The following is a 27,928-nucleotide window of genomic DNA, read 5'->3' as shown; positions in this document are numbered from 1 at the left end:
CTGTTGTGAACCGCAACAGAGAGAGAATATCGATTCCAACCTTCTACTCCCCATCACCTGATGCAGTGATTGGGCCTGCCAAGGAGCTGATCAGCCATGACCACCCACCGCTCTACAAAGAGTTTAAATATGATGGATACTTCGAAAAATTCTGGAATAAGCGCGTTGCACAGACTTGTTCAAAGTCAAATGACCCCTTGAGCATTTGTGCAATTATGCAATGCTGCAATGTTCTCTTATTAGCTTTGCTAATTACCAAAATGTTCCCAATAAAACGGTCTGATGAGTAATGTTAGAGAGAGTTAAAAGACCTTATTAGGACTAGTTTGGTATTGTTTTGACTTTAATTAGCTGTGAAATAAGAGTATTTTGTTTTTGAAAGTGGTTTGAGTGTAAAAAGTAACTTTAAGAAAAACAGTGAACCCCACAGCTGCAATCCAAGAGCCTCACAGATTCTGTTTTTTACTTTCTTAAAGTTAATTAATTTTGGCCATTGAAGAATAACCAATGGAAAAGGGTTACTTGCAACATCAATTTCTCAATTCTAGAAACCTATGACTTTCAATATACACTGGCCCAGTCAAGCCACCAAAATGGAAGTTATAATACCAAGGCCAAATTCACATAGGACATACAGAATATTCTAATCTCTACACGCACAATTTCTTCTTCATTTTGAGAATTAAAAAAGTTCAGATTCTTGATGGTGTTAAAATCTCTCATGGCTATATAAAGATTTACAAAAACAATAAATCCATAGCTAATATAGACTCACTCCCAATTCCAAGGCAACCTGTTACCAACATTCCAAATATTCCCTACTTTGGAAGACCAAATTCCACATGAACTTGGAGCAAAACCAGCTGAGAATGTTCACCAATGAAGAGGATACTCACTCCCAATATGCTATGCAACTAGCAAGCGCAGCAGTGCTGCCTATGGTGCTTAAAGCAGCCATAGAGCTTGGTGTGCTTGACATAATACACAGAGCTGGCCCTGAAGGCCTGCTTTCACCTTCCCAAATAGCATCCCAGCTTCCCCCACACAACAACCCAGATGCCCCTTTGGTTCTTGATCGTATGCTTCGCCTTCTCTCGGCCTATTCTGTCCTCACTTGCTCTGTTACCACCCACCAAACAGATGGGGAGGTTCTCAGGCTTTATGGGTTGTCACCCATCTCCAAATACTTCATTCGGAATCAGGATGGAACATCACTTGCCCCTTTTCTAAATCTATGCCATGACAAGGTCATCATAGATAGCTGGTATATAGTGCTATATACAAACCCTGTTAATTTGGTCATATCCATACATCACCATTTTGTAACTTCTTTATGAAATTATGTCATGGCAGGTATCATTTGAAAGATGCAGTTTTGGAAGGAGGACTTCCATTTAGCCACGCCTATGGAATGAATGTGGTGGATTACATTGGGAAAGATGCTAGATTAGGTGGAATATTCAAGGACTCAATGAAAGAGTTTAACCCCATCTTTATGAGGAAGGTCCTGGACACTTACAGGGGTTTTGAAGGCCTAAATACACTGGTGGATGTAGGTGGTGGTGATGGTACCATCCTTAACATGATTGTCTCCAAGTGCCCTGCTATCAAGGGTATCAACTATGATTTGGCTTCTGTGATAGAAAAGTCTCCCTCCTATCCTGGTATGGTATCAAACCTTTGTTTCCCCCCTCCCCTCTCCATCAGACAATTTAGTGTAGCTCCATATAATTCACTGTGCCTTGTTAACTTCTGGAAGATTTTTGCTTCAGGAATAGAGCACATTGCAGGAGATATGTTTGCAAGGATTCCAAAAGGAGATGCCATTTTCATGAAGGTTAGATTTGTTTGAACTAATCAAACATTTATTTAAAGAGCATGTTCCAAAACAAATGCCTATTTTTGCTGAAGACACTGATTTAACTGATGCAATGGCTTTTATAAACAGTGGATTCTGCACGGTTGGGATGACAAACATTGCTTGATGATACTGAAGAATTGCTACGAGGCCTTGTCAGACCATGGGAAAGTGATACTGGTGGACATGGTGATATTAGAAGCCCCTGAAACCAGTCTTTCTGCTAAAAACTTGTATCAGTTTGATATGTACATGATGAATACCAATCCGACGGGAAAGGAGAGGACAGAGAAAGAATTTCAAAGTCTGGCAAAAGAAGCAGGGTTTTCAAGCATTCGAGTGGCATGTTCTTTTTTTAATTTTTCAGTCGTGGAGCTGTTAAAAAATTAGAATCCAGATGGATTTGTTTTGTTTTTCTGTAGCTACCATTCTGTCTATTTTAATTTCTTTCACATTTTTTCATCTGAACATCCAACTTCCAAGTTCGTTTTAGACATGCAACAAGTTCTCAAGCTGTACTGAAAACTCCAAACACTTCTAGATTATGCAAGCTAGAGCATCATCATTCCTATGGTATAACCAACTCCACTAGCAGTTTAATAATGTGACTAATGTCATTAGAGAAAAAAAGAAAATTGTAGCAGATGCAATTGCAGACACAAATAGCATACAGTGTGAGCTCATAGGAGTTAATGCAAAGAGAGATATATTGAACAAATTTTTTCCTTGAAAATATTATGTCAATTTAATAAGAAACGAATTCCACATGAAAGAGCAAGCCAAAGAGATGGTATATATGAATATACTATCCTTCAACTGTGGAAAAAAATTGAAGTTCAGAAAACACCCAACCAACCTAGGTACAACACTCCAGCTATGATCACCATCTCCACCTCCTCTTCAGAGAAAAGCCTCGATGGTGCTGGTGATGGGGATCATCATATCGTCTGATGATGGTCATCTAATCAAACGGTGTATATTTTTATTTATTTATTTATTTTTTGTATGTATGACACAACAATAACATGCAAGCAGATTAATTAGGGAGTTTAATTAATTAGCAGCAAAATTTTTGGTGTTAGGAATCATTAATACAGATACTATGATCTCCTAATTGGTACAATCTAAAGTGAGTCAGATTGGTAGGACTGTAGGAGGCAAAGGAAATGAGTGGGAGTTATTTTCTTAGTTTGATTGGTGAATGGTGAAGAGGTGAGAAGTGAGAGGTGGGTGATGGATTGCTTTCTTTGACAAGCAATCTCAATGAATCCACAGAGAGTCAAAAAGCAGCAGAGGCATTAGAGTTTGAGTAGGGGCTTGGTAAAGTATTATAGCATAGAGGAAAAGAGTGCATATATATTATTAGCTTTTTGGAAACTTCTTTTCGTTGTTGTGATTGATGATGGTGGTGGTGGTGGGTGTAACGGAACAAAAATGATCTATTATGTATAATTGAATTCACGAATGTTCCTTTCAAAGTTGTAATAGGTAATAACTACATCAAAGGCACATTTTTATTCTTCTTTCTTTTGGTTTTCTTTCCCATATTTGAGCTTGCGTTTCCTCTTTTATGTTTCTGCAATTGGGTGTGTGTTTTTTCTTCAATGCATGCCAGTTTTTCTCCATGCCTTTCTTTGAATTGAATCATGAAGTCTCTTACTCTTTAGGTGACTTTTGCAATCATGAGTTTGAGAAGGTCCTTTATACTCTCGATCATCTCCAATCTCAATTCATATATCGATCATGTAAAACATGTATAGCGATTATGTAAAAAGTGTATAAATCTTTACCTTGTCCCATTTGAATACTCAAATCTATAACTTCTTTTTTTTGTCCGAATACTCGAATTTACAACTTAAATCTTACTCACACGCCAAACTATTAGTTTGTAAAAATAACCTCTATCATTTTGTGTCATTTCATGGTAGAACTCTTTTACTTGGCTAGAGGCTTTTCCATAAACTTAAGCAAATAAATAGTATTTTGCCCAAAAAAGGGAGATAAATATCAAACACAACCCAAAAAAACATCTTGGAAATAGAAGGTAAGTTAAGTTTGAAGTGGCCTCATGAGTCATGCATTATGGACTGCACTAAAACAAGGGCCAGTTACAATTATGGTAAAAGCTGCATAACTAAAGGACCTTTTTTCCTTGGAATTTACAAGCTAGACCCCCAAGACTTTGGTCAGTAACATTAAAAGATAGGCAAATTTCCTACTTACTAGGCATGGTTAGAACTTCAATGATATGAACCTCTCATTCATCCTAAAAGGGAGAGCAATTGCATCACAATTTCCCTGAAACTCCTCCATGTTATGCTCCCTGGCCATGTGGCCCAGATCCAGCTCACCATGTCAGCATCATATACAAACTTGAATGGCTAAACTCCCTCTACCAGTTCATGAATAATTGCCAAAACTCCATTGCTTCCTGTCTCATGCTTTTAAATGAAGCAAGTGCAAACAGCCAATTTTCTAACTTCAACATTACTAGAGGAGTCATTCTCTTCTTTGATAAATGTGGGATGTAACAGAGCTTTCAAAACTTACTATGAGCATTCAAACACCATTTCGTATATTTTGCAATATTTTCTTTTTTTACACTAAAGAAAAAAATCAATATTATAACCTATCAACTATTATTCTAACTTTTAATTACCAATTGATGTGTCAAATAATATGGTAATTTATTACTTGTTGTGACTATACGAGTTTCATAGTTTCCCAACAATCATATGAAATACAATTATTCTTTGATCCTTACAAATTGATAAGATCACTTTTCTACTATCAATATAAAATTTTCTGATATCCTACAATAATGTACCAGAGACAAACTCAATAGTTAGTACTCGATCCTATTGTATTATACTATTATCTCTTTCTACTTTCATGGTTGTACAAATTTGTACTTCTCTGTAATAAAAAATAACCCAACTCTTTTTGCGTGAATCACTGACTAATTACAGAAAATGCAGCACCAAGTGGTCCAAGTTGCATTTTGTTTTTGCTATGATGAGAACCATGCCAAACCCATTTGCTGAAGTGGCATTCCCCAATTGGATAAGCAAGTACCTTTTTTAAACTCGTATTTTCTTCAGAAATCCCAAAATCTTAGATATGGTGAAGTGTGCCTTCTACCGACCATATATATACCCACCATTTTCTTTTAGACAGGAGTACAGGACCATATAAGGATCTTAATTAAACATGTGTATTTGAGAATCTTGTCAGCACTGAAAGTAATGAACTAAAATACTTGAAAATATACATTACACATTACAATATTACATTTTTGATTAATTAGAAAATCAAATGCCAAGTGGTCCATGGAGGCTACTGAAAAATAGGTCCCACCCATACGACATAGAACATATATACTTACCAGAACAAAACCACTTTGATACTCCCTTTAAAAAAATAGAAAAATAAAAAATAAAAACCACTTTGATAGTTTGATACTGATTTGAAATTTCGTGGGGTAGCCCTGTTTAATTATTTCAGCCATATCAACCCATGTCCCCCGTCCTGTTCCATCTGTGTTTGTATTCCTTAAGGTTAAGGAAATTTGAGTTTGATATGTGATTTATAGATGTATGATGGGAAACATTTGGATGAATCGCGCGTATTATCAATGAGGCTAGCGTATTGCGTCGGGCTCTCATATAATTGATGCATAACCCATAAATAATAGTGAATCACACACTCACTATTATGAGAGGCCAACACATTGCACCCAACTATTATGAGAGGCCGACATATTGCACCCATGACCAATCTCATAAAAATTATTTTGCTACTTTATGCATGAAGAAAAATGGTTCAACCATCAAGCAAAACTTAGAACTGAAAATTTTCAATCTTGGAATTTAAATGGAAATGCATTTAGGAACATTTTAGTTTTGATCAATATGACTTGATAAGTTAAGCAAAACCAATTGCCATAACATGGTCCCCATGGATAGAGTTTAATCAGAAATCAGAATGCAAATTTTCCCTGGGCCTTTAAGCAGTCCACAGAAGCCCAAATAGCTCTAAGCTCCCAACAAGTAATGGGCCGACCCCAGTCAGCAAGCCCAGCCCAATCGCCAAAAGTCAAACCCAAAGATGATAAGGCCAACAAATTTCTAATTATGAGACCCAATCCCATGCGTTGCTACTTGCTAGTAGATCTCGCTCTCAAGTCTCATATTTAAGTCCTTCTCGAACCTTCTCTCTCTAATCCAGTTGGTGCAGTGAGCCGGATCTCTCTCTCTCTCTCTCTCTCTCTCTCTCTCTCTCTCTCTCAGGCTCAGAGCGAGACAGACAGCCATGGAAGACGAGTTCGCAAACAAGGTCCCCCCCTCCTTCGATCGCGTGGTATGGTTTCCTAAAACCCTCAGAAATTTATTCAGTAATTTCAGATATCTGTATTTTGAGAATCGGAATTTAGATTTCGAAACTGGAGCTGTTTTGTTTTGGTTGGGGGGGTTCCTTTCGTCGAATGTTATGCATGCATGGCTAGAAATGTTGGAATATTACATAGATTGCTTTGTGTTTGGTTGATCAGACAATATATTTTATGGGATGGGATTTTCGTGATCTGGAAATTATAGGATACAATCCAGATTTTGGGTTGTTTTCCGATTTGTTGTGTCTCTTGTGTGCGGATCATGAACCAAATGCCACCTTAATCTTGTAGGAGTTTTCCCAATTATGCCTTTTGTTCCTTGTTGATGTGTTTTCATATGTAATTATATTTTAGTTCAATGCATGATCAGAGATTCAGATGCCAAGGAACATCTGGCCAAAATGATTTGATCATGACAACTGGTTTGTCTGCATAGGTTATGTTGCTTGGAATGCATGTAATTTGGAGCCAATGTGTATGAGTATATTTTTGTCGATTCATATAGAAATGGGTTTTTGGTCCATCAATGTAATAGATGAATTATTTGATCTATATGTATATTTAGCTTGCCCCCCCAGTGGGGTGGTTTAGTGGTATGAACTCATTTATCTGAACGAAGCATGAGTTCGAGTCTCACCAACTCACGCAACTGGTCAGGCTAATACTGCGATTGGCTTGCCTTCAGCTGACAGATGCTATTTTTGGATATGGGGTTTCTACCGCATCCCCTAACTTTTTCAGCTTAGCCAAAGGGAAAAACTATATTTAGCTTTGTTTTCTAAAAGTAAAGATAAAATTTTCTTGGAATTTTGGTCACTTTCTATATCACTATGAAGTTTGTAGGTGGGTGGGTGGGTGCATGTATGCGTCTGTGCTAGTCAATTTGAGGCATTCTTCCAATCTATTTCCATATATTTGATGACCTGTATCTCCTATGCCAGTTTTGGCATCAGCTCTGATTCTTTGCTTCTTTACTTAAGCTTTGTTGTAATACCAACTTGTTCAAAAATTCAATCCACTTCCTTGCAATTTGTCCTTACAAACCAATCTTGTGTAATTTACTTGTTCTTTTAATATATTTAAGCATTTAATGTGGACTTGTGTGGGAAGAGATAGTCCCTTATGAATACAGGTTCATAGAAGGCAAGGAGTATGCTCATTATTCTCCGTTATATTTAACTGGGTTCTTTTTGAAAAACTGTTTTGTTTGTACTTGTTGAAGGAGAGTGGCAAGGCTAAGTCAATGGGGATCTTTCACATACTTGTTTCCTGCAGTCTTCATATACATATAATTAAGGGAAACAATTCAATTCAAGTGGAAATAATTTCGGGAATTGGGTGTCGATTCATCTACACTAGGTTTTATGTGATAAATGTGTGTACTAATACTCAGTTACATGAAGAAAATGAATAATGACAATTATTGTTGGGGACTACTTGAGGCAAATGTTGGGCAGTGGATGGCAGCTTTCCTTTCCACATTTCATTCTTTTGTTTTGCTTGTGTGTCTGTGTGTGGAAATATAATTTGCTCTGGTGATTGTGCAGGGAGATGTGATCAAGGATGCTGGGATGAAAGGGTTTAACCCTGGATTGATAGTTTTACTTGTTGTTGGTGGACTACTAGCGATTTTCCTTGTTGGAAACTATGCACTTTACGTGTATGCGCAGAAAGCTGTTCCCCCGAAAAAGAAGAAGCCGGTGTCCAAGAAGAAGCTGAAAAGGGAGAGACTGAAGCAAGGCGTCTCTGCTCCAGGAGAGTAAATATGAAAGACATGATATGGTCTATTGCACTTTCCATGTAGAACTGTTTTGCTCAGAAGTTTTTCCACCTCATGTGTTTGGGATTCTGAAGTAGTTTCTTTTCCCTTAATACTCAGATGGTATTGAACTTTGTAGTTGGAAGTTTAACCCTGTATCAGCGTAGAGACCAGGGAGTGAGAATGCTGATCTTAAAATACAGTTTTTATCTCATTAATTTCCTTTATGTACTCGTATTTCCTTTCTTAAAAGGAATAGTTAGAACTTAGAAAGGAATATTTTAGTTGTTTTTTAATGTTTTGAGTTTGAGTGATATGGAATAGAGGTCAGAAATAAATTATAATTAAGGGAGAGAGAGAGGGGAGGATGGGGATGCCACCTGTTGGTATCCCCGGGACATGCAAGTACTCCTCGTTAACCATAACAAGGACTGCCTACCAAGGGATGTTTTATATTCACGTCTTAGCCATTCTTTAACCATGTATTCGTGCTGCTCATTGTGAGTGTGATGCGAAATGTATCTCGTTCAATACAAGATCAATATGGGCTTGTGAATTATTTGGCTTTTGAGCCAAGCTATTGTTTGATCATAAGTAAAATTTGAGGTAGCAATGTATGTTCTACACATTATACACATCAATACATGAAGACTGAGATGGTGTGTTATGCGTGCAATAAATATTTAATATAATCTAAAATGTGACTAATATCTGGTTCCTCAAACTTTTCTTTTTGCATTTTGTGAGAGCGAGGATGAATTTGTTTGGGGTGCCCAATGGGGTTTTCATAATTAAATTGACTAGATGACTGTAAATAATATGAATGATCAATCTACCATCTGTTCTAAAATTTGGAAGCTTAAGTTACTCCCTAAGACCCAAGATTTTTTGGCTTAGTTGATGGTTAGAGAAAGATTACAAACCATTTAGTTGAGTTCTGGTAGGCTGATTGCCGAGAATCAACCAATAGAGGGGGAAAAATATATGCAAGGTGGATATCAGAAACAGCCTCTATAAAAAACAAACTGGCCAATTTAATTTCTCCACTTCCAATTATATTTTGCATTTAACACACGGTCATGTGACATGTCCAAGCTATCATGTATTACATAGTACATACAATCACAACATACACAAAAGTCTACACTTTCATCTTATCTTATTTATACTTGATTGCACAAACCAAGTAAAAGATGCGGTTCAGATAACTCAATGCATTTTAACACGGTTCTAGATATTAAAGCGCACTTAAGTATACACAGGGTACGAGCGTCTCATGCCCAGGAAGCTCACTCTCAAGCTCCACGGCCCATGGCCTGCTCCCCAGGAGGGATCATAACCAAAACTGGTTGAGCATTGAAACCAGGATGAGGCAGCCTGCGACGGAGCTCACGACCTTCTTGGCAAAGAGCACATGGATGACAGAAGATATGAGTTGCAAAATCACAGGTGGTCTCACACTGCTCCATTTGTAGCTCATCTTCCACAAAGCTTCCGCAGCACCCGCATGACCTATTAAGTGCCTCGCAGCTGCCCTGCTCATCAAAAACAAAAAACAATAAAACCACAAATTTAGATGCTCTCCTCTTTCATTATTCCCCCTCAATATATATGTGCATGACAAGCAAAAGAGCCAAATGAAGCAAATCCTTGGCAAAGTTTCAATTCACCTCAACTTCGCCATAATTTTTACAGGGCAAGCTCTCTTGTTTGAATATGTAAAACAAGGCCAAAATTCACTATGTAAAGCTTTGAGCCAGATAATATAAGTACTATGTTTTATGAATGGATTCATTGGAAAGCCATACAACAGAAAGGGACCATAGAAACGAAGCAAAATTTTAGAGACATACAAGCATAACCAGAATTTAACCTCTAAAGTAACCAGGCTAAGTTTAGTTTAAGTGTTTAACTGAATCAAAGCCATATTCATTGGGGGGAAAAATATGACTTGCCTCTAGGTTGAACCTGCGGCGGATAGCAGTACGACTAGGATATGAAAACCATGGTGCAAGAGAGTTCCCACCCAAAAAGGCATTTCCAATTAGATACAGACCAGAGTAAGGCAAACAGTGATTTGCAAACGTCCCAGGAGCAGATCCAAGCCTCTCAACATTGCTTCCATACAACACACAAGGAGCCATACTTCCAAGAAGGCCTAACCAGAAGTCATCAGATTAGTGTGAAAAATGTTGATAACATAGGAATGACAACTGGAACAGCATACTATAAAGAAATATGATCTTATGATCCCGAAGCACTGATTATCAAGTATTAGTCAACAAGTTATCCAACTCTTTCATCCAGGTACACAATTGTCATATTTTCCCATGTGCAAAAATTAAGAAAATCTGGACTAACAGGTTTGGTCACATCACCGCTTCACGTAAATGTATCTACTCAAACAAAATCTAAATGAATAAAAAAGTACTTTTCTTTAATCACACTTTTTTTTCCCTTAAATTTAGGGATCAGACGAATGTAATTTATGACATACTGCTAAGCCACAAACCTTACATTTGTAAAAGAAGAGAAGTATCTAAAGAGAGATCAAAGAGAATTATCACAGATTCACAATTATCCCTTACAGAAAATTAAAAAACAAAACAGGCAAAGGCACATGATCAATTCCAAATCATCCAAGACCTTGAATAAAATCGAAGGCTATTGCCTATTGGGATCCAATCAATAACAAATACCAAATTGTAGAATGGTACATCTAAAAAGACATTGTGGCCATTAGGTTCACGCTACTGCTTGGGCCAGTATGGCAATCAACAAGATGGATAATTATCCAGACCCCAGACAGTTTGCAAAATCCCATCTTTGAATTAGTGAGGGAAGGCATGGCTTAAACGCTACCGCATTCTGTTATTATATAATAACATTATATATTCAATCCAAACAATATTGCAATAGCAGATCATAGAGTAATCGATTGAGATCCAGTCGAATTGTGAAGCATTGTTATCTAAAATACGTAATAATGCCATTTCAATGCTATGATTGAGCCAATTTAGCCCCAATTTCCAATACCCAAATGCAATTAATTAATTAATTAGTCACCTAAAATCCAATATATCAGAGCTAAACCTGAATTGAAAAAAAAATGAAAAAGGAAAGACTTACAAACTTCAAGGTCGCTGCTACAGAATTCATCATTGCGGCCAAGACAGGCAAGGAGGCTGGAGTCCCAATGGTTCCGGCCCATGGGCTCACCCACCACGCTCCCGTGGCCCAACGGCAGCCCATCGGCGGTCCACCCGCACCCATTACCGCACCCGTTCACCTGCCCCATCTGCTCCGGCGACTGAGTCTCCGGCGATTCCTTGGCGGGTTTCTCAGCATCCTTTTGAGGCTTCTCCTCCACCTGCTGCTGGTGCTTGCTCAGAAGAGGGTTCGATTCCTCGTGGACGTTGCTCTCCCTGTTGGTCGCCATAGTTGATCGCAGAGAGAAATCAAAACCCTAAAAAATTGAATCGCAGAGAGAATGAAATTGAAAGTAGGAAAGGAAGGTGGTAGAAAACGAGGTTGAGAGGTGTTTCTGTCTTGTCTGTCTCGGAGTCGTCGGTAGCTACAAACCGTGTGAACCGCATATTCAGTAACGTCTTCCACGTCACCACCGCCATTAAATACCCTTTCGTGGTTCTAATCTGCTGCGGCACGTACTAAACTCACTAATCAAGTCACTGTTTACATTCTTGACACGTATAAAATCTCCACGTGACAAACAACTATTTGCGGACTGATCTACTAATAATGAGAAATTTTCTGAATGACCGTAACAGTAGTGCATGCTGATGTGGTGTTCTCATTGCATTTAAATTAGGATGATTTAAAGTTCAGTTTATTATGTGAGTCGTTTTTAGATTAAAATCGGTAGTAACTTAGGATTTTTAATTAAGTTCTTTTATTTTTTTTTTTTTGACAATTTTATAAAGCCCACTCTATACACTAGGAGAGAAAGTACCGTTTAAATCGGGGGAAATATCTTCAAATCGAAAAATAACTTTATTATGAATTAAAAAAATTTTCTTATAAATTAAAGGATTTTCTTATAAATTAAAAGGATATTCTTATAAATTATTTTAAATTAAAAAAATTTTATAAATTTTAAAACACCTATGATCTCCATCTTAAAACTATTTTTTCAAAAAACCCAAGTCTAATTATCTCTTTAAATTATAACAAGCGTTACAATTATTAATTTGAGTAAACTTATGTGATATTATAGTCACTCAGAAAATATTTCGTATATAATACTTGATTAAAATCATGATTTGGCATCATTCTCTCTTCTTAGTGAGATTGAGAATGTTATTATTGTCTGCTTGGTTAATGAATAAATTAAAGTTGTGTTTATTTCACAAATTTAGAACAAGAAATGAGTTTAATACAAATTAGAGTAGACTTGACTTTTTCATGAATATTCAAAACTTACAAACCAAGGCATATATGATATAGTGGAATGGATCTTTCTTAGAAGAAGATTGATTAAAAGTTGGGCTTATGGCTCACTGTTTTGAAATAAGAAGTTTAAAATTTAAATTGGCATTTCCTCCAACAGTAAAGTCCACTTGTTCACATATAGTGAAAGCAAAGTGATGATTATTTATAGCTCCACAGCCTCCACATTCAACTACTTTAATAGTAATTGCGAGCAATGAATTTGGTTGGTACTTTGTGTGAAACTACTCAAGTTTACCAAATCCCCAAGAACGAGTTACATCATGTAATGTATAGTCAATAATGTTGATGCGAGGAAATCCGGATAAGGGCTTCACCTGATCAGTTGGAGGGCATTTTCTCTAAGTTTGAAGTAGCCAAACTAGTTCGTCTTAATTTAAACAGAAAAAGACTTAACCAACAGGAAAAAAAAAAGATAGTAATGAAAAGCATATGTGTTGTGTCGTTAAATAACTCTATGATGTAAGTCTTTGGATTAGTTTAAGTGCTGAAGGTGAGTGAAATAATCGCTTAGAATTATGATAAGTCTACGAATAGATTTCCTTCGATATAACAAAAAAATGAACTATTTGATGCCAATGTTAAAAGGTGGATCTCAAGAGAGAATTTGGACAAAATAAATTTTTTTTTTTTTGTGAATAACAAAAATACATTTTAATGTATATAAAACATGCTTAATTAGTTAATTTTATAGAATAAGATGTAACATATTTGAAAATAACTTACTTATCCCTTGAGATACCATCCGGCATCCTCTCTCTCTCTCTCTCTCTCTCTCTCTCTCTCTCTCTCTCTCTCTCTCTCTCTCTCTCTCTCTCTCTCTCTCTCTCTCTCTCATATATCATATGTCCTTATCACAAGAACAAATAAGTTCTTCTCAACATATTTATAGGAGAATGGGAGGTCCTTACTCATTAATATGTGGGGTTTGGACTTGAGGGTTAAGATGTCCTTTTTGGCAAACTGGACACTCATAAGGATGACTTAAATCATGGTTGATGGCATAACATCATCCTAATCTCTCAAATCATGAATATGGGTGATGTCTTACCAAATCAATATTGATAAAATATTCCCCTAAGATTATGTCTAGGATAATCATGAGAACCCTAAGAGGCCACAATCGTGTCCTATTCTAGATCAATTATGTCATAGACTGTGTAGTCATTCATTGTAACACAAACTACAGTCTAGTTAGTTTAAGACTAGGTGACTTAACATAAGTCTTATCTCATTGTGAAAGAAGACTCTGTAAGACATATCTTATAAGATTGTGATTAATCTTTTAAATTTAGCCGATTATTGATCAATTTTGAAAGTGATAATGCGTGTGGCAAAACGTTGTCGGCTCTTCGGTTTGGTGAGAATGCCTTCATATATAAATAGCTTAGGGAATACGTACCTATAAGCATATAGTTGTATAGGTATATATCTATTCTCAAAAGGCTTCCATATTACAAAGCTTCTCTTGGCTCTTTCTTGTCCAAGAGTTGCATGTTTGTCTAGTACTAGCTAGAGGATTAATTTTATATCAAGGGATAGGTACTGATCATAATCATATCCATCAAGTCAAGGGTTAGGAACAAAAACAGGTTCTTGCCTGTATGAATTCAACTTTTTAATTTTTAGATTAATCATGGTCTGCAAAAAGTGTAGACGTCGACCAAACTAAGTAGGTTGAGCAAACTCGGTAGCATCAATTAATTTGGTCGTTTTGGTTCCCCCGGTGGCCTCCAAGTCTCCAACTGTGCATTCATAGGTGTTACCATCAATCCACAAACATTGCAAGGCTCACTGCCACATTACATGTGTGGCACACATGCACACATCCACCAAACCCCAACCAAATTAATTAATGTTCATTGAAGTGCACAGCGATAACTGATTGAAAAATATGAGATCAAATTGGGTTCTCACTCAAAGGTTACATAATGAAAAGAAAGCTAGCTAGCAAAACCATGTTTCATGCACTGAGATTTGGTTCGATGAATGAATTTTCTGGAAATGTCATTCTATACTCATTTCAGAAAATCAAAATATGCCAATGTCATTCATATACTCAAATCTATATCTGCAAACCAAAGAAACCTGAGGGTACTTAATCTCACATTTTGTGAAGTTCAAAGAGGAATTAATGCAGTAAATAGATGTAAATGCAAATAGCTATGTACCTGCTAAATATGATTCTTGGAACTTATTAAATTCTGAAGGAGTATGATATAAGTTTGAATGTAAGGTAGTCTGCATTCTTAGACCTAAAAATGTATATAACATTAATCATAATTACAACTATAATACATTATTTCAAGCATATATATATAAAAAAGATCTCACAACCCTCACTTATACAAGGCGATGGGAAGATATATATATAAAACATATAACAAATTATACATTGCTATATTAATGCTATTCATCATACATGCATATTAATCCATCAATCTCAACAATATTATGTTCTCGATGGATAACTATAGTAAAAGGGACCAAATTGTGAAAACTTTAACCAAAATTAATTAACATTCCCAGTACTGCAAAAGAATCTTCATCCATGTATTTTCTTCGCCTGCAAAAGAGTTCATAATAAAAGTGAGAACATCAATGTAAGCATATGCCCCAACCAAGTAAAAAGAAATTTCCTTATTACAAATACATATATTTTATGTGTCCATCTTTCTCATAAGGTAATACAGTGATTAAGAAAGACAAACACAATGAATGTATAAAAGTCTGAGTTTTTATATATCTTGAATGACAAGTACTGCAATATATCAAGCCCTTCAATGCCCCCATCAAAAATAGATATCATTTAAGCCTAATTTTTATATAAATGTCTATGAGATTACAATTCCAAATAGATTTGTTACCATTCTTCCCATGTTACCACCCCTAAAGCTCTTAAATTTGGGACTTCCCATGGAACTTTCTTTGTGGATCAAAGGCAGAGGCTTCCCATGAGAGTGATTAGGTGGTGGAACTGCAGAGTGGGTCTCTGGACCTCTATAATCAATCTCATAAACCTCAGTATCCACCATATCTGAAGACCCACCAACTAAAAACACACACCAACACACAAAACAATGAACTCAATTATGACCATTTACTGCATAATTCACCAAAACAAATTAATTAGATAGAGAATGATAGAATAAGTAAAAATTAAGTAGTGCAAAGTTGCAAACCTCTTGAAAAGTAAGGTGTGGCAAGCAGGCAGAGGAAGAAGATGGTGATGATGGTAGAGAACTTGAGCTCCATGGTCATGCTAATATTTTTAGGCCCAAAGCTGAGTCTGTCAGAACCCAAATGAGCATTTATATACAGAGAAAACAAAAGGGGTTCACGAAAGAAGCAAGGCAGAGGTAGATTTAGGTGTTTTTTTATTTTTCAGTTTCTTCACAATTGAAACCGTCACCATCCCTCACAGCAATAAGTTGTGAGGTACTGACATGGATGTGTTGGGTTGGATCATTAATGTTAGTGTGAGTAGCATACCACATATACATCAAATTTTATTGCTTTTTTCAGTTTTTATATTAATTTAGTGCTTTTTCTTTTTTTCTTTTTTTTTTGAAAAAAAAAAATTTATTTGTCTTGGGACAACTCCATGTGTCTATAATATTGCAATGTCTTATGCAGGGACATCCCATTTAGCCCCCCCTTGGCTGGACTGCATATTGCTCATTCAGACATAGTGTCTTTTGTTCTGCTTCTTGTTTGTCATCAAACTATATATAAAATTCATTTGGTAGTTGGTAACTTGGTACATGGGAAATAGATTAAAGCAATTAAATCCCTTTTACTCATTGTTTCTTAAATACTTTGTGTATTTTTTTTTTCATGGAAAGTAGCTTAGAAAAATAGTTTGTGGGATTTCATTATGATATATTTGAGATCTCTATGCTGTGATCAATCAACCTCATTCACAGCTTGTGGACAAGTACTGTTGAAGTCTTTGAAGACACCATTTTGGCTTTCACATTGACACCAGAGTTGAGAGTTGTATTTCTGGCCCTCAAAATAAAGAGAAGGAAAATAATTTGGTCAAAGGAAGCTAGAGTCATTTTCATAATTATTATTTAGTTGGCTAGAGCTCTATCATTAGAACCAGCAACCCTACTAAAATGCATCGAGTATGATTGTAAATGAAGGCTGAATTATATACCTCATTGAATAATAAAATTAGAAAATGGATATACATGCGAGTATTGTACTTGTTGTAAATATAAATAAGTTTTAAAGTGGACATAAATTTCAGTCAATCTTGCACAATTCCTAACTTACACACACAATTGGAGATGAATAATTACACAATCATAAAAAGTCTTAATATATTTAAGTGATATATATGTAAGAGCAGCTTAGGCATCCAACTCTCAAGCGTGGGTGTTCGAATGTTGTAACACATTTCATTTTGAAGTTTTACTTATAAGTATTGTGTATGTTATATATATAATTTAAGATTATAGTAATTTTTATATTAATAAACCACAGTCCGATTAATATAAGATACAAAATATGAATGATAAGTAAAGGATAATCCATCTAAAGGTTAGATTTACTTCAATAAAATATTAGTTTTACAATCATACTGAATCTTAACTCTTAAATATGTTCTTTTTCACTTGTTTTTCATGTTACCCGTAGTTTAATAAGCCAGATTAGTAAACTTAATTCATGGAGACCACATGGTGATATGAGTTAAGTTTGCATATCGTCGTGGACAGTCTTGTTGGGTCGAACATCAACAACAGCTATGTCATGGCTGGAGAGGAATGGCCAGTGGGTCTTCCTTCTTGATTCTTGTGTACGATCGGTAATTGCCTCTTCCAAGTAGGACACAGACTTCAAATTCTTCGACTATCAACTGCAATTTTTTATTTCTTAAATTTACTATTAAATGCATATAATACAAGTTATGGTATATATAGTAACATTGTTTGAACCTATGCCACAATGTACTATTTGGGTTATAAATGATGACAATAGTTGCAAGGAGCTTCTAAAGAATGGATTTCATTTTTCTCATAAATACAAAAAAAATACTAGCTCTCATGAGGGTCCATCTTTTCATACAATCCAATCATTCGTACTATATAATCATTTTTTTAATTAGATATGTATTAAAAAAAATACAACTTAGAAACCATTTAATTATTTAACAACAATTAAATTTAACAAATGACTGCAATGCTATGGATAATCTATAAAAAAATATGATGGTAAAGAAATATTTAGAAAAATTTCAATTTCATTGTTTTTTATAGAAATTATTTTAAATGAGAATTTAAAGATAGATTATTTAGATCTATAGTGTCACATCCCAAGTGAGCCTAACAACTATGTCCCTATCCTTTTTCTAAAAAGATTATGGATCCCTCTTTAGAAGGAGAGACTCACAGTATAGTTTATATATTGTGATAATAAGGAGGGAGATATTATATGAGTAATTATTTTGTATAATCGTTATATTGTCACGTGGAATAATTAATGTACATGATAATGATAATATGTGTGAATGCTACTAATAATATACCTATAAATATAAACTCATCATTCACATATATTATAACATATAAATTAATTACACTATATGACAGTGATTATACATAATAATTTTCATAGTATGGTACCAAAATATTTTATTCAAACCCCAATATTATTGAGGACCTTGAGGAGGATTATGGATGACAAACTTTCCCACCAAATCTGGGTTCTGCGGGGCCCGCATCAAATGCCGCGAGAGAAGAGGAGATACATGATTGGATTGAAAAGCCCATTAGCCCAATGGGCACATGCAACTCACTTTGCATATCACTTTCTTTCTCTATCCATTTTTAAAAGTCTCTTTAAAAGAAATATGTTCTTATATTTCATAAGTTACATAATACATTCATCAATAAATTCAAAATTTAAAACAAATTTGGATATTTAATTTCTTAATCCAAAGGGTAAGATATGAATATCAAACTGAATCCTAATAATGCGAGGAGTAATTTATTAGTGTGATTGTCACACAACCACATGATATTACAAATTCACTTAACATGTATATTTATTAATAACTATATCTTAAAAATATAAATATATTGTCTACCCATGTTATAACACTGAAAATTAGTAACACCATGTAAATGTGACCACCACTGGCAAGTCATCAATTGACATATAATTAGATAATAAAAAACATAACAATAATAAATTGTAAGTAAATCAGACATGTTTAAAAACTAATGAGCATATGATTGAACATTCTCATTCATTTGGGCTTTTTCAATATAAAGTTTGAGCACATGAACTAATCACAAAATCATATGAAGTCTGCAACAATCAATAACATTATTTGGTAGTACATACCGACTACGAGAAATTTTTTAGTGTAACCGATACACCGTTACGTAGTGTAACAAATATATGTGTCATAATATATGTGAATGTTATTAATATTATACCCTAAAAGAGATAAATATGTCATCTAATAATACCTTTATACATTAGATTGGTTACCCTACATTGGATTGGTTACACCACATAACAGTGTATCGTTAAAAAAAAAAAAATTATCACCGACTATAGAGTACTGCTTAATCATAGAGATGGGTCTGGGAGATTTCTCTTAGGATGCATACACTTATCCGGTGGTCTGTGGCACTCTCCTATAACATGGCAATCATGTTTAATCAAACGGAAAAAAAAAAAAAAAAAATCATCTTCATCGATATGGCAAATGGACATTATGGACAGTACCTTCTTCGAGTTAGCCAAAGTACAAGTGGTGAGATCCACACATAATGATGTGTTCCATGTATGCTTTTATAAGAGTTCAAATATAGTGCACCGGACGCATACAAATTTTTTCGATTGAGAATAAGGGTCGAAAATTAGAGTCCTTATTCAAGAATAATTTGTTTTCTACTTATTAGCGATTGATTTTTTTTACTTAACCTTCCTTACATGGTCTCCTCTTTTATCAACAAAAGTAAATTAAGGCTACATAACTTTCACGGAAAAAGCTTTTTTTATCACAAATGTATACATTTTGTGAGTTAGTCCATTTTACCCTAACTTTCACATAAGAAACATTTATTATGCACCAGGGCATGACCAAACCAAGCGCACCAAGAATCCGAGACTAGAAATCTTACAAAGAAATTACAATCAACCAATTTTATAATGCTGTGAAGTCTAATTCTATATTATATTAATCTTCACAAGCAATAAACAAACACAAACCCATCCCAACATGTATTAACTATTAAATGAAGAAGTGGGTCACCTCCTGCAGATACTATATTAAGCTTCTACCCAAGTGAAAATGTTGGTCAGAGTATCCAATGGTGCATATTATAACTTATAATACTCAAACCAAAAGTCCCATTACCACAAAAAAGCAGAAAGAAAACACAGAAAACAGTTCCTTTTAGAAATCCAAGACACACCACACAACACAAACTTAGATCAGTAATCAATGGCCCATGGAAATGAGGTGTGGATGAGTCGTAGGTGATCAAAAAGCAGACATAGCAGTTTCATTTCATTTCATTTCTTTCAGCTTCCAGTGTACGACCACAGCTTAACCTTTTTACATTACCATAGAAGCATAGACTGATAAAGAAGAGAGCCTAGAGATTCTCTCGTACAGCCCCAGATGTGAAAAATACACACTTTAACTACCCAAAAAAAATTGTTTTTTTAGAAATTATATTCAGTATTCATCAGTTTCAGTTGCCAAAAAAAATAATAATAATAATAAAAATAAATAGAAAAACAATGAGACTAATTAAGAATTTGATTAATCACATAACACTTGGTGAGCATGAATCAACGATACCCAACCTTCTCTTTCTCCAGAAACTCAACTCCGGGTCGAGCTTTGATGCCATTCTTGCTGGTTCTGATTTACACCTTGTGAGTATTAGAGGTCTAGCAGAGCCCCCATCTTTGGAATCTTCAATGCTTGCAGATTTGGCCATTCTTTCTCTTATTGAATCCTCCAATTCCTTGAAAAACACCAACTTTCCCTCAGTTTCTGAGTCTGTTCTCGCTTCTTGATCCGAAATGGACTCTCGTTCTGAACTGGGTCTCTCATTCTGGGTGCAATTTTCTCTGTTTTGGGGCTCCCTGCTCTGTTCTTCTTCCTGTGTTTCTTCAGCTCCATTAGGTGAGCCCCAGAATCTGCTGGCCAAAGATGAAGACCTGTACGGTGCAGATCTGCATCGAGTTAATAGCAAAGCGTTCTTTGGTGGGGTAGAGGAAGAAGAAGAAGCAAAAACCCTAGCTTTTCTTTCACTTTCTTGGTCTTCTTCTTGTTCTTCATCTTCCCCATCTGAACCTTCACTTCTACCCCCAAATTTCGATTCAATTTTCGACGGGTCTTCTTTAATTCCGGGTTTCCCACAAAAACCCAGCTGAAAAAACGGCATCCACTTGCGCCAGTTGGGTCGGAAAGACCAGGGCTTGATTTTCCCGGGAAAATGGCGGCAAAACAGGGCGTTTCGGATCCATTTACACCGTCGTCGTCGGGTTGGGGCTCCGGCCCGTTTGGCCTGTCCGGGTCTTGAAGCAGCTTGTTTGGAGGTCCTTCTGACTCGGACTTGCCCCATGCAAGTCACTTTGGGCGAGGAGGGCTCCTGGGTTTCAATGGCGGCGCTCTTCTTCCTCACAAACAGTGGGCTCGAACGTAACCGACCTCTGCTTCTGCTCCCAACATTGCTCCTCAGAAACCTCATCAATGGCGGTGGGAACTTCTCGGTCCGACCCGGACTCGATATGTGTTTCGCAGATAGCTTCATTTCCACCCAAATCTGACTGGTGGGTTTGATTGGTTTGGTTTGGTTGCTCAGCTTTGAGAGGTTGAGAAGAAGCTCTCTCTCTCTCTCTCACTCTGAAAATGGGTGACTGTAGAGCTCTGTTTTAGCTTCAATTTTTTTCCTTTTTTTTTTTTGGGTTTTTGTGGGTGTGGATTAAATTTTAGGCATAAATTTAATTTAGACACATAACTATATATGTTATTTCAACGGGGTCCACGAACTTTCAAATATTTTAAATATACACCTGATTTATTATTTAAATTGAAAAATAAAATTTCGTCCATCAATTTATTGAGAGATCAGTTAAATGTCAGCTTGGCTTTTGCTAACGGGGATTAATTGGCGACGTGACACCAACTCAGCATACATTTCCCGTCAAATGAGCAACACATGTCCACTTGACACGGGCCCACACACCCATCACCTCTTTCCCGCTCGTCGAACGCTCTCCTGACTATTTAGTCTTCAAAAAACATCATGTTTCCCCCAAATTCGAATATAAATCTCTCACTTTTGTTCAACGAGCGAGAAAGAGATGATGAGTTTGTGGACCCGTGTCAGGGGTTAGGTGGACCTGTGTCGCTCATTGGCGGGAAATGAGAAACACGAGTCCACTTAACCCCTGGCACGGGCCCACAAACTCTCACTCTCTCTATTATTATTAAATTGTGAGCCCGTGTCGCTCATTTGGCGGGAAATGTTTGCTGAAATAGTGCCACGTCGTCAAGTAATCCTGGTCAGCAAAAGCCAAGCTGTCATTTAACTGATCTCTCAACGAATCAATGGACAGAAATTCATTTTTCAATTTAGATAATAAATCAGGTGTATATTTAAAATATTTTAAAGTTCATAGACTCCGTTAAAATATCTTATATAATTATGTGTCTAAATTGAATTTATGCTTAAATTTTATTTGTGCTTGCACGGATGGGTGAATCGGACTGTAAAGATTTGTTTCTATATTTCGAGGTTGTAGGCTTTGTAGCCTCGCAGGGTTGTGTTTGGAGTTTGTACTGGCTCTCGAGGTCAGTTATTATTTTACATTTATTGTTTGGGACTTTGTTGTAGCGTATGCAATACAATATTGTCCATGTTTTATACGTTATCAGATGCATGTGTGCTGTAAATCTTGATGCAATCTGAGCCATTGGATCTTTCATGAAATTTGGGGGTCTTCTTTCTGGGACTTATTTAATATAGAATTATATTTTTCTTGGGTTGTCCACTCAAACTCACTCATTCAACAAACCATGATTGGATGGTGATTGATGCATGCTTCTTCTTTTCAAGGTTGAACCTAACAAACTCAACGGCTTATATGGATAATAAAGAAGAAAATACATTAGAAAACGTGGATAGTATTTCTCTTGAAATAATTGGATATTCTCATGCAAACATTACATAGTAGCCAATCTCTTTGCTTAAAAACCATTCGATGCGAAACTTCATAACATGATTCCCAAGTGTTTTCATATTCGTTTATACTCTAAAAAGTTAACAATTTTAACTCGTTTGAGCTATTTAAAAAACGAAAATAGTAGAGTTGGTAAAAAATAATGGTGGAATTGTTTAAATGTATATGAAAGCATAGAGTCGACAATGTCAAAATTAGAATCAAGTGATCCGAGGACATATATGGAGGGGTAATTTGACCCAAAAAGACTGAAAAAATAATTTATTAACTTTCTAAAATATGAATCAAAATGGTAAACAACTAATTAAATTAATCGTTTTATAAAGTCGTTCTGAATAGATTCAAAGGATTGATGTGGTTTGGATTGTATTAAAACATTTGACTAACAAAACTAAACACTTGCATGCTCTTACAAAATGAAAGAAGACAATTCCGTGCTCTTAGTAAAAAGAAACAAGACCAATGCCCGACCTTATGAAAATATGGAATTGACCAATTCACAAACAAACCGGCTTCTGCCTTGAATTCGACCAAATAATCTTCTACATCCCTTTCAAGCTTGTATTTATTTATTTTAGACAAATTTGTAAGAGCAATGATTTTTATTCAATTTTCTTGACATACATAACATAAACATAAAGTCTATTTGTATATTATACAAATTTGCATTTACAGCAATGGTTATGCTTGACATGATTGAATCAATGGCCCAAAACAAACTGGATACTTCAGTATTAAAATTATTTAAAAAAAAAATCAAATTTATAAGTAGACTTTTTATATTTCTAAGATTCAATTTAACAATTTACACTAAGAATTAAAATCAAAATCCCTATCATTTTCAATCCTTATATTGAAATGGACTCTTAACATTCCATTCATTCCCATTAACAAAATTCTATTTTAAAATAAAGGAAGAGATGCCATTAGGTCAAAATCATATGCTTGTAAAGTTGTATGCAATCAAAGGAATTAATCATTACATGGTAAACCACAAACCCCCACTACTATTCTTACTGTGAGAGAGACTCAAGACGTACACAAAAATTCATCTTTGAAAGGGAAAGGCAATACATCCAACACGCCACTTCAATGGCTCCACTTTCCTATCATCTGTCTCTCTACACAGACACACCAACCATAACCGCACTACAGCTTTCATTAGTCTCACTAATTTCCGATTTTGGCCCTAACTGAGTTCACACCCACCTACACTATGCTCAGTGCCATATGGTAATTTGGTATGTGACTGGGCTACTGAATTATAAACTCTCCCAAGTCCCAACAAGAGAACAAAAAGTCAACTTAGGTTTCAGAGGTCCTTCTGGCACTGCCACTTTTAAAAGAAGCAGGAAAGGCAAGCAAGTCAATTGGGTGTTGGTGATCACTGGGTAAAGACTAAAGAGAGCTCAGTTCTACAAACTAGGCATTAAAATAAGGATATCAGAATTTAATATTACATGTGCTGCAGAATGCAAGAAAAGATACTGCAAGTTTTGACACTAATAACATCGGGTGCTACAAGCCCATAAGCTGTACCTTGCAAGTTGGTACACAGCAGGCAATGTGGGGCTGCTATAATGTAGATTTGTATGGCCCACCCTTTACATTAAATTTGCCGGCTAGCATATCCTATAATGGTCTAGTAAACTAGTAAATTACCTTCAGCAGTATCACATATGAATAGGTCTTTTCATCCCAACCATTGGTTTTCTTGACTCAGATCCCTCCATGTTGTGATTCCAATCAGTGGTTTGCTCTTGTCCAATGTGTTCCTCGTTTTCATCATCTGGGAAACAATGCTTTGTGTTAGAGTCTGGAGAAATATTCCAATGCCAAAGAAAGAAATGGAGTATAAAATTTATTTAAGGAAGATAAGAAAGAACTTAAAAGGAGATCATGAAGTCCTGCCTGAGACAGTTGAAAGAGATAATTGAGTTAGGTGTCTAACACAGTCCTTCAATGCTTGAAGTTCAGTTTCTTTCTCTTGGAGTTTTGATTGGGCCGAATGCAGTTCAGATTCCAGCTCCACAATTTGGCTTCCCTGCTGTTCAATGAGCACATGGCATAGTTTCTGATCTAGTTCAGCTGGCAATACTCCATGGAACTGCTCAGTATCGAAACTCTGTCCCTGTTCATGAAACCCTTTAGCTGAAACTTCAGAGGCAATATCCTAAATTGGAAAGATGCGTTTTCATTAGAAGGGGAAAATCAGTTAGGCATAACATGAAATTCACCATTTAGCCATTTAGAATAGCCTATCTGATTTCATTCGTGCACCAAGTAAACGAACAAAACCACAATCCTATATCTCAGACCAAAAGATTCAGTCTTTTTTAATTACTACAGATAAAGAGTACCTATATAGCATACGGTTGCCACTTTTTGGTACGTCATGGGTGGTACTTAAAATCTTACCACTGATCAGTTCAGAAGATTGTTGGTTCAGCATCCAATATGTATTATTAAAGACGCAGAACTTGTTCCAGAATATTGCAAACACTACTAAATAGTATAAGCTACACATGATTGTCTAATTGTTAGCTCTAGATGATAGCATCAGCATAAAGGCACACCTCAGTAAGGTAAATCAACTATTCAAAGACTGACCTCACCCAGATTTCTCAATCCCTCTTCGCGAGGAGCTTCTGTGGTGATGCACCATGGAAGTTTCTGCAGTTCAGACTCAAGCTCTGCTTCCAATTGATCCATGTCCAGAACCTCTGGCTCTAACTCCTGCTCCTCTGTAAGAACACTACTTGCATATTCGCCATAATCAGAGACAGGGAAACTGGAGAGTTTAATATCATTAGGGCCTCTGTTTTCTGCACTTGACTTGTTGAGTTCTGGCTGAGTAAGCTTGCAACTAGTTGTCTGATGGTTCGTATTGGCTTCATTTGCAGAACCTGAAACTTGAATTGATTTTCTTTTATCAAGCTCAGATTTTAAGTCCTGCACAATTTTTGCGGTATCATCCATGGCTACATTCAGCTTACTGATTTCAGCTTTTCCAGCAGACATCATGTACATGATCCCAACGTTAAGTCCCCAACCAAATAAGGAGGTATCTGAAGAGTATAACAAGAAGTAAATTAATATGTTAAACTCCAATCTTCAAAAATAGCATGTTTGTGAATTGTGAGACTAACACAAAATCATCATAGGTTCAAGTCCATGGAAAAGTTTAGAGAAGACTGAAGATGCTGAACTATTATCAACACATGGATTCCAATTCTGTATTTACACAATATGCCTCATTAAAAATGCACAATAATTGAGATCAAATGCTTTCAGGGTTTCTGCTTTTAATTAGAATTTCAAGAGAGAACTTTAAGGATCTCTTGAAAGTGTCTTTACAAATCTCATCACCCTTCTTCCCAAATAGTAATGCTTATCACTGCTAATCATTCAAATTTGTTTGTCTGAACATAACAGCATTGCATTGTAGTTTACAACAAACAATAAGCATCACCTTCCTTTTGTAGGCAATATATAACAAAACATAGCCTGCAAAACCATAGTCCTATACTAAACTAGAATGTCACCACAGTGTTTGCTTTTTCCTCTTCCTACCCAAAAGAACTTAGAAAGATTACAACATTGAAACATGAGAGAGAATTAGATATATTTAAAGAGGCTCTGTAGCAAAGAAACTATCAGGGTCCACCAATTCCTTCTTTAAACCGATAAGATGCCAAATGGAAAGTTTAAGGCTTTGGGGATCAACCATGAGTAAAAAACTGCCCCATAAAAGCGGCTTAGCAAGGATATCCTATACTAGTCCCTAATCTACCAAACAACAAAAACTTTTCCAAAAGAAAACTTTTTCTTGCAATTTCTATTTAAAAGAAACCCAGCAACCTAGGTCCTACTTTGGGTACGCTGATGTTGAAATGTTACATTCAATTGGGAATAAGATAAGATCAATAATTCAGTTCTTGAATGCCTAATTTTATAAGTTTTCAAAGTTGACACAATATTTACATTAGATGAAGAATATCAACTAGTAATGATCAAATAAAGAATCGAATAGTTAACAGCCTAACACAGAAAGGAATAAATATCATAAAAGAAGCACATTCAGCATCATAAAGATTGATCATTTTTTATGATTTAACAGTGACAAGCCTTTTTCTTTTGCCACATAATTTTCTCAGCAACCAAACAAAAGAGAAACGAGAGGGACGACAGAGAAAGTAACCTTTGGAAGAAGACGATCCACATTTGGCAGCTACATTCTTGCCAGAAGTCTTCCTCTTCTTCAAGCAAACACCAACTCTCCTCGCATTCTTCCTCTGCTCCACAACACCATCCGATCTCTCAGCTCCTTTCTTCTTCGACCCGCTTCTCTTCTTCAACCCAAACCTGGTCCCACTCTTACTCCCACCCCTCGAGCCCTCGCTCGAAAACCTAAAGATCCCCTCGTTCAACTGTTCCTCGCAGTCGCTCTCCCACGGAGGCGGCTGAGCCTGAAACGCGGAAGCGATGGAGAGTTGGGGATTCCGCTCCGCATTATCGCCGACGGCGACGGTGGCGACGTCGGCGATTTCAGGATCGGAATCGGCGGCGGTGGGTTTGAAAAGGAGGTGCTTCTTGGCGAGGAGTCCAGTGGAGGCTGCTGCTACTGCTGCGGCGAAGAGAGCTTGCCACATTGTGACATTGAGAGATTGGGCGAAGCTAAAAGAACTAGGGCTTTGAATGAATGGAAGAGTCTCTCACTCTGACTGCGTCACTGGGAACTGAGAGAAGTGGAAGCTCTGCAACTGCCACCTACCACTACGAGCTTTGGTGTCGTTTGGTTGATGATGGTGTCGTCGAATGGTCCACGTGCTTCCCGCTTTCACGGTTGTACAGTTGGGAATATTTAATTGATTGGCTCCCTATTTGAATCTTTCGGTTTCGGGTCCGGTCTATTCAAATTTCAATGTGCTGTAATTTTTTTTTTTTTGGTCGAAGTTTCAATGTGCTGTATTGGGCCCTCAATTTGGTAAATTATTAAGTCAATGGTATGATTGGTATCTCAATTACAAAACATTTTTTCAATTGTTTGTATATGTTAATAAAATTCAAACTAAAACAAAACTTATTATCTATACTAATAAGTTGGGTTAAATAGCATAGTCCCTAATTAATTTGTTTATTGATTTAAATCAAATCCCTTCATTGAAGAGATTAGTCAATCAATGCCATTAATATAAATAATAAACCAATCAAAGCTCTTGATTCATGAAAT

General features: G+C 36.2%; 6 protein-coding genes across 6 annotated transcripts; 2 read left to right on the top strand and 4 right to left on the bottom strand.

The window, feature by feature from the left end:
• The first annotated feature begins 671 nt into the window (after window positions 1-671).
• On the top strand, window positions 672-2,326 carry LOC147281783 (caffeic acid 3-O-methyltransferase-like). Its single transcript, XM_086247453.1, has 4 exons — window positions 672-1,264; window positions 1,354-1,664; window positions 1,773-1,837; window positions 1,949-2,326. The coding sequence occupies exons 1-4, from the start codon at window positions 843-845 to the stop codon at window positions 2,246-2,248; spliced, it is 1,098 nt and encodes a 365-aa protein (XP_086103579.1). The 5' UTR covers window positions 672-842; the 3' UTR covers window positions 2,249-2,326.
• Window positions 2,327-6,064: 3,738 nt separating this feature from the next.
• LOC147281782 (DNA-binding protein S1FA-like) lies at window positions 6,065-8,234 on the top strand. Its single transcript, XM_086247649.1, has 2 exons — window positions 6,065-6,217; window positions 7,796-8,234. The coding sequence occupies exons 1-2, from the start codon at window positions 6,170-6,172 to the stop codon at window positions 8,009-8,011; spliced, it is 264 nt and encodes an 87-aa protein (XP_086103775.1). The 5' UTR covers window positions 6,065-6,169; the 3' UTR covers window positions 8,012-8,234.
• A 787-nt stretch (window positions 8,235-9,021) lies between these two features.
• LOC147281781 (PLAC8 family protein) lies at window positions 9,022-11,596 on the bottom strand. The gene is made up of 3 exons (XM_086249271.1): window positions 11,137-11,596; window positions 9,963-10,165; window positions 9,022-9,542 (listed from the first exon to the last, which is right to left on the bottom strand). The coding sequence occupies exons 1-3, from the start codon at window positions 11,444-11,446 to the stop codon at window positions 9,303-9,305; spliced, it is 753 nt and encodes a 250-aa protein (XP_086105397.1). The 5' UTR covers window positions 11,447-11,596; the 3' UTR covers window positions 9,022-9,302.
• A 3,221-nt stretch (window positions 11,597-14,817) lies between these two features.
• Window positions 14,818-15,851, bottom strand: LOC147281780 (uncharacterized). The gene is made up of 3 exons (XM_086248947.1): window positions 15,657-15,851; window positions 15,342-15,526; window positions 14,818-15,040 (listed from the first exon to the last, which is right to left on the bottom strand). The coding sequence occupies exons 1-3, from the start codon at window positions 15,733-15,735 to the stop codon at window positions 15,020-15,022; spliced, it is 285 nt and encodes a 94-aa protein (XP_086105073.1). The 5' UTR covers window positions 15,736-15,851; the 3' UTR covers window positions 14,818-15,019.
• A 4,291-nt stretch (window positions 15,852-20,142) lies between these two features.
• LOC147281779 (protamine P1 family protein) lies at window positions 20,143-21,437 on the bottom strand. Its single transcript, XM_086248435.1, has one exon. It carries the CDS (start codon window positions 21,261-21,263, stop codon window positions 20,268-20,270), a length of 996 nt encoding a protein of 331 aa, XP_086104561.1. The 5' UTR covers window positions 21,264-21,437; the 3' UTR covers window positions 20,143-20,267.
• Window positions 21,438-24,612: 3,175 nt separating this feature from the next.
• On the bottom strand, window positions 24,613-27,490 carry LOC147281778 (POLAR LOCALIZATION DURING ASYMMETRIC DIVISION AND protein). Its single transcript, XM_086248657.1, is given in 4 exon segments — window positions 24,613-24,706; window positions 24,708-24,868; window positions 25,306-25,763; window positions 26,897-27,490. Coding segments are annotated over 4 exon segments (1,122 nt in total). The 5' UTR covers window positions 27,348-27,490; the 3' UTR covers window positions 24,613-24,654.
• Window positions 27,491-27,928: the final 438 nt, after the last annotated feature.

Source organism: Dryas octopetala, chromosome 6 (assembly GCF_963921425.1).
Source record: "Dryas octopetala chromosome 6, drDryOcto1.1, whole genome shotgun sequence".
NCBI lineage: Eukaryota > Viridiplantae > Streptophyta > Magnoliopsida > Rosales > Rosaceae > Dryas > Dryas octopetala.
Note: the sequence above shows the minus strand (reverse complement) of the source record. Positions and strands in the feature narration are given on the sequence as shown.

Excerpts from the sequence above, each read along its gene's own strand:
- LOC147281783 (XM_086247453.1), top strand. The coding sequence starts at position 843 with ATGAACTTGGAGCAAAACCAGCTGAGAATGTTCACCAATGAAGAGGAT. Across the intron at positions 1,665-1,772 it reads AAAGTCTCCCTCCTATCCTG|GAATAGAGCACATTGCAGGA; the intron begins GTATGGTATCAA and ends TTTTTGCTTCAG. Across the intron at positions 1,838-1,948 it reads GAGATGCCATTTTCATGAAG|TGGATTCTGCACGGTTGGGA; the intron begins GTTAGATTTGTT and ends TTTTATAAACAG.
- LOC147281782 (XM_086247649.1), top strand. The coding sequence starts at position 6,170 with ATGGAAGACGAGTTCGCAAACAAGGTCCCCCCCTCCTTCGATCGCGTG. Across the intron at positions 6,218-7,795 it reads CCCCCTCCTTCGATCGCGTG|GGAGATGTGATCAAGGATGC; the intron begins GTATGGTTTCCT and ends GTGATTGTGCAG.
- LOC147281781 (XM_086249271.1), bottom strand. The coding sequence starts at position 11,446 with ATGGCGACCAACAGGGAGAGCAACGTCCACGAGGAATCGAACCCTCTT. Across the intron at positions 10,166-11,136 it reads TAGCAGCGACCTTGAAGTTT|GCCTTCTTGGAAGTATGGCT; the intron begins GTAAGTCTTTCC and ends ACTTCTGGTTAG. Across the intron at positions 9,543-9,962 it reads GCCGCAGGTTCAACCTAGAG|GGCAGCTGCGAGGCACTTAA; the intron begins GCAAGTCATATT and ends TTTGATGAGCAG.
- LOC147281780 (XM_086248947.1), bottom strand. The coding sequence starts at position 15,735 with ATGACCATGGAGCTCAAGTTCTCTACCATCATCACCATCTTCTTCCTC. Across the intron at positions 15,527-15,656 it reads CACACCTTACTTTTCAAGAG|TTGGTGGGTCTTCAGATATG; the intron begins GTTTGCAACTTT and ends GTGTGTTTTTAG. Across the intron at positions 15,041-15,341 it reads GTGGTAACATGGGAAGAATG|GCGAAGAAAATACATGGATG; the intron begins GTAACAAATCTA and ends ACTCTTTTGCAG.
- LOC147281779 (XM_086248435.1), bottom strand. The coding sequence starts at position 21,263 with ATGAAGCTATCTGCGAAACACATATCGAGTCCGGGTCGGACCGAGAAG.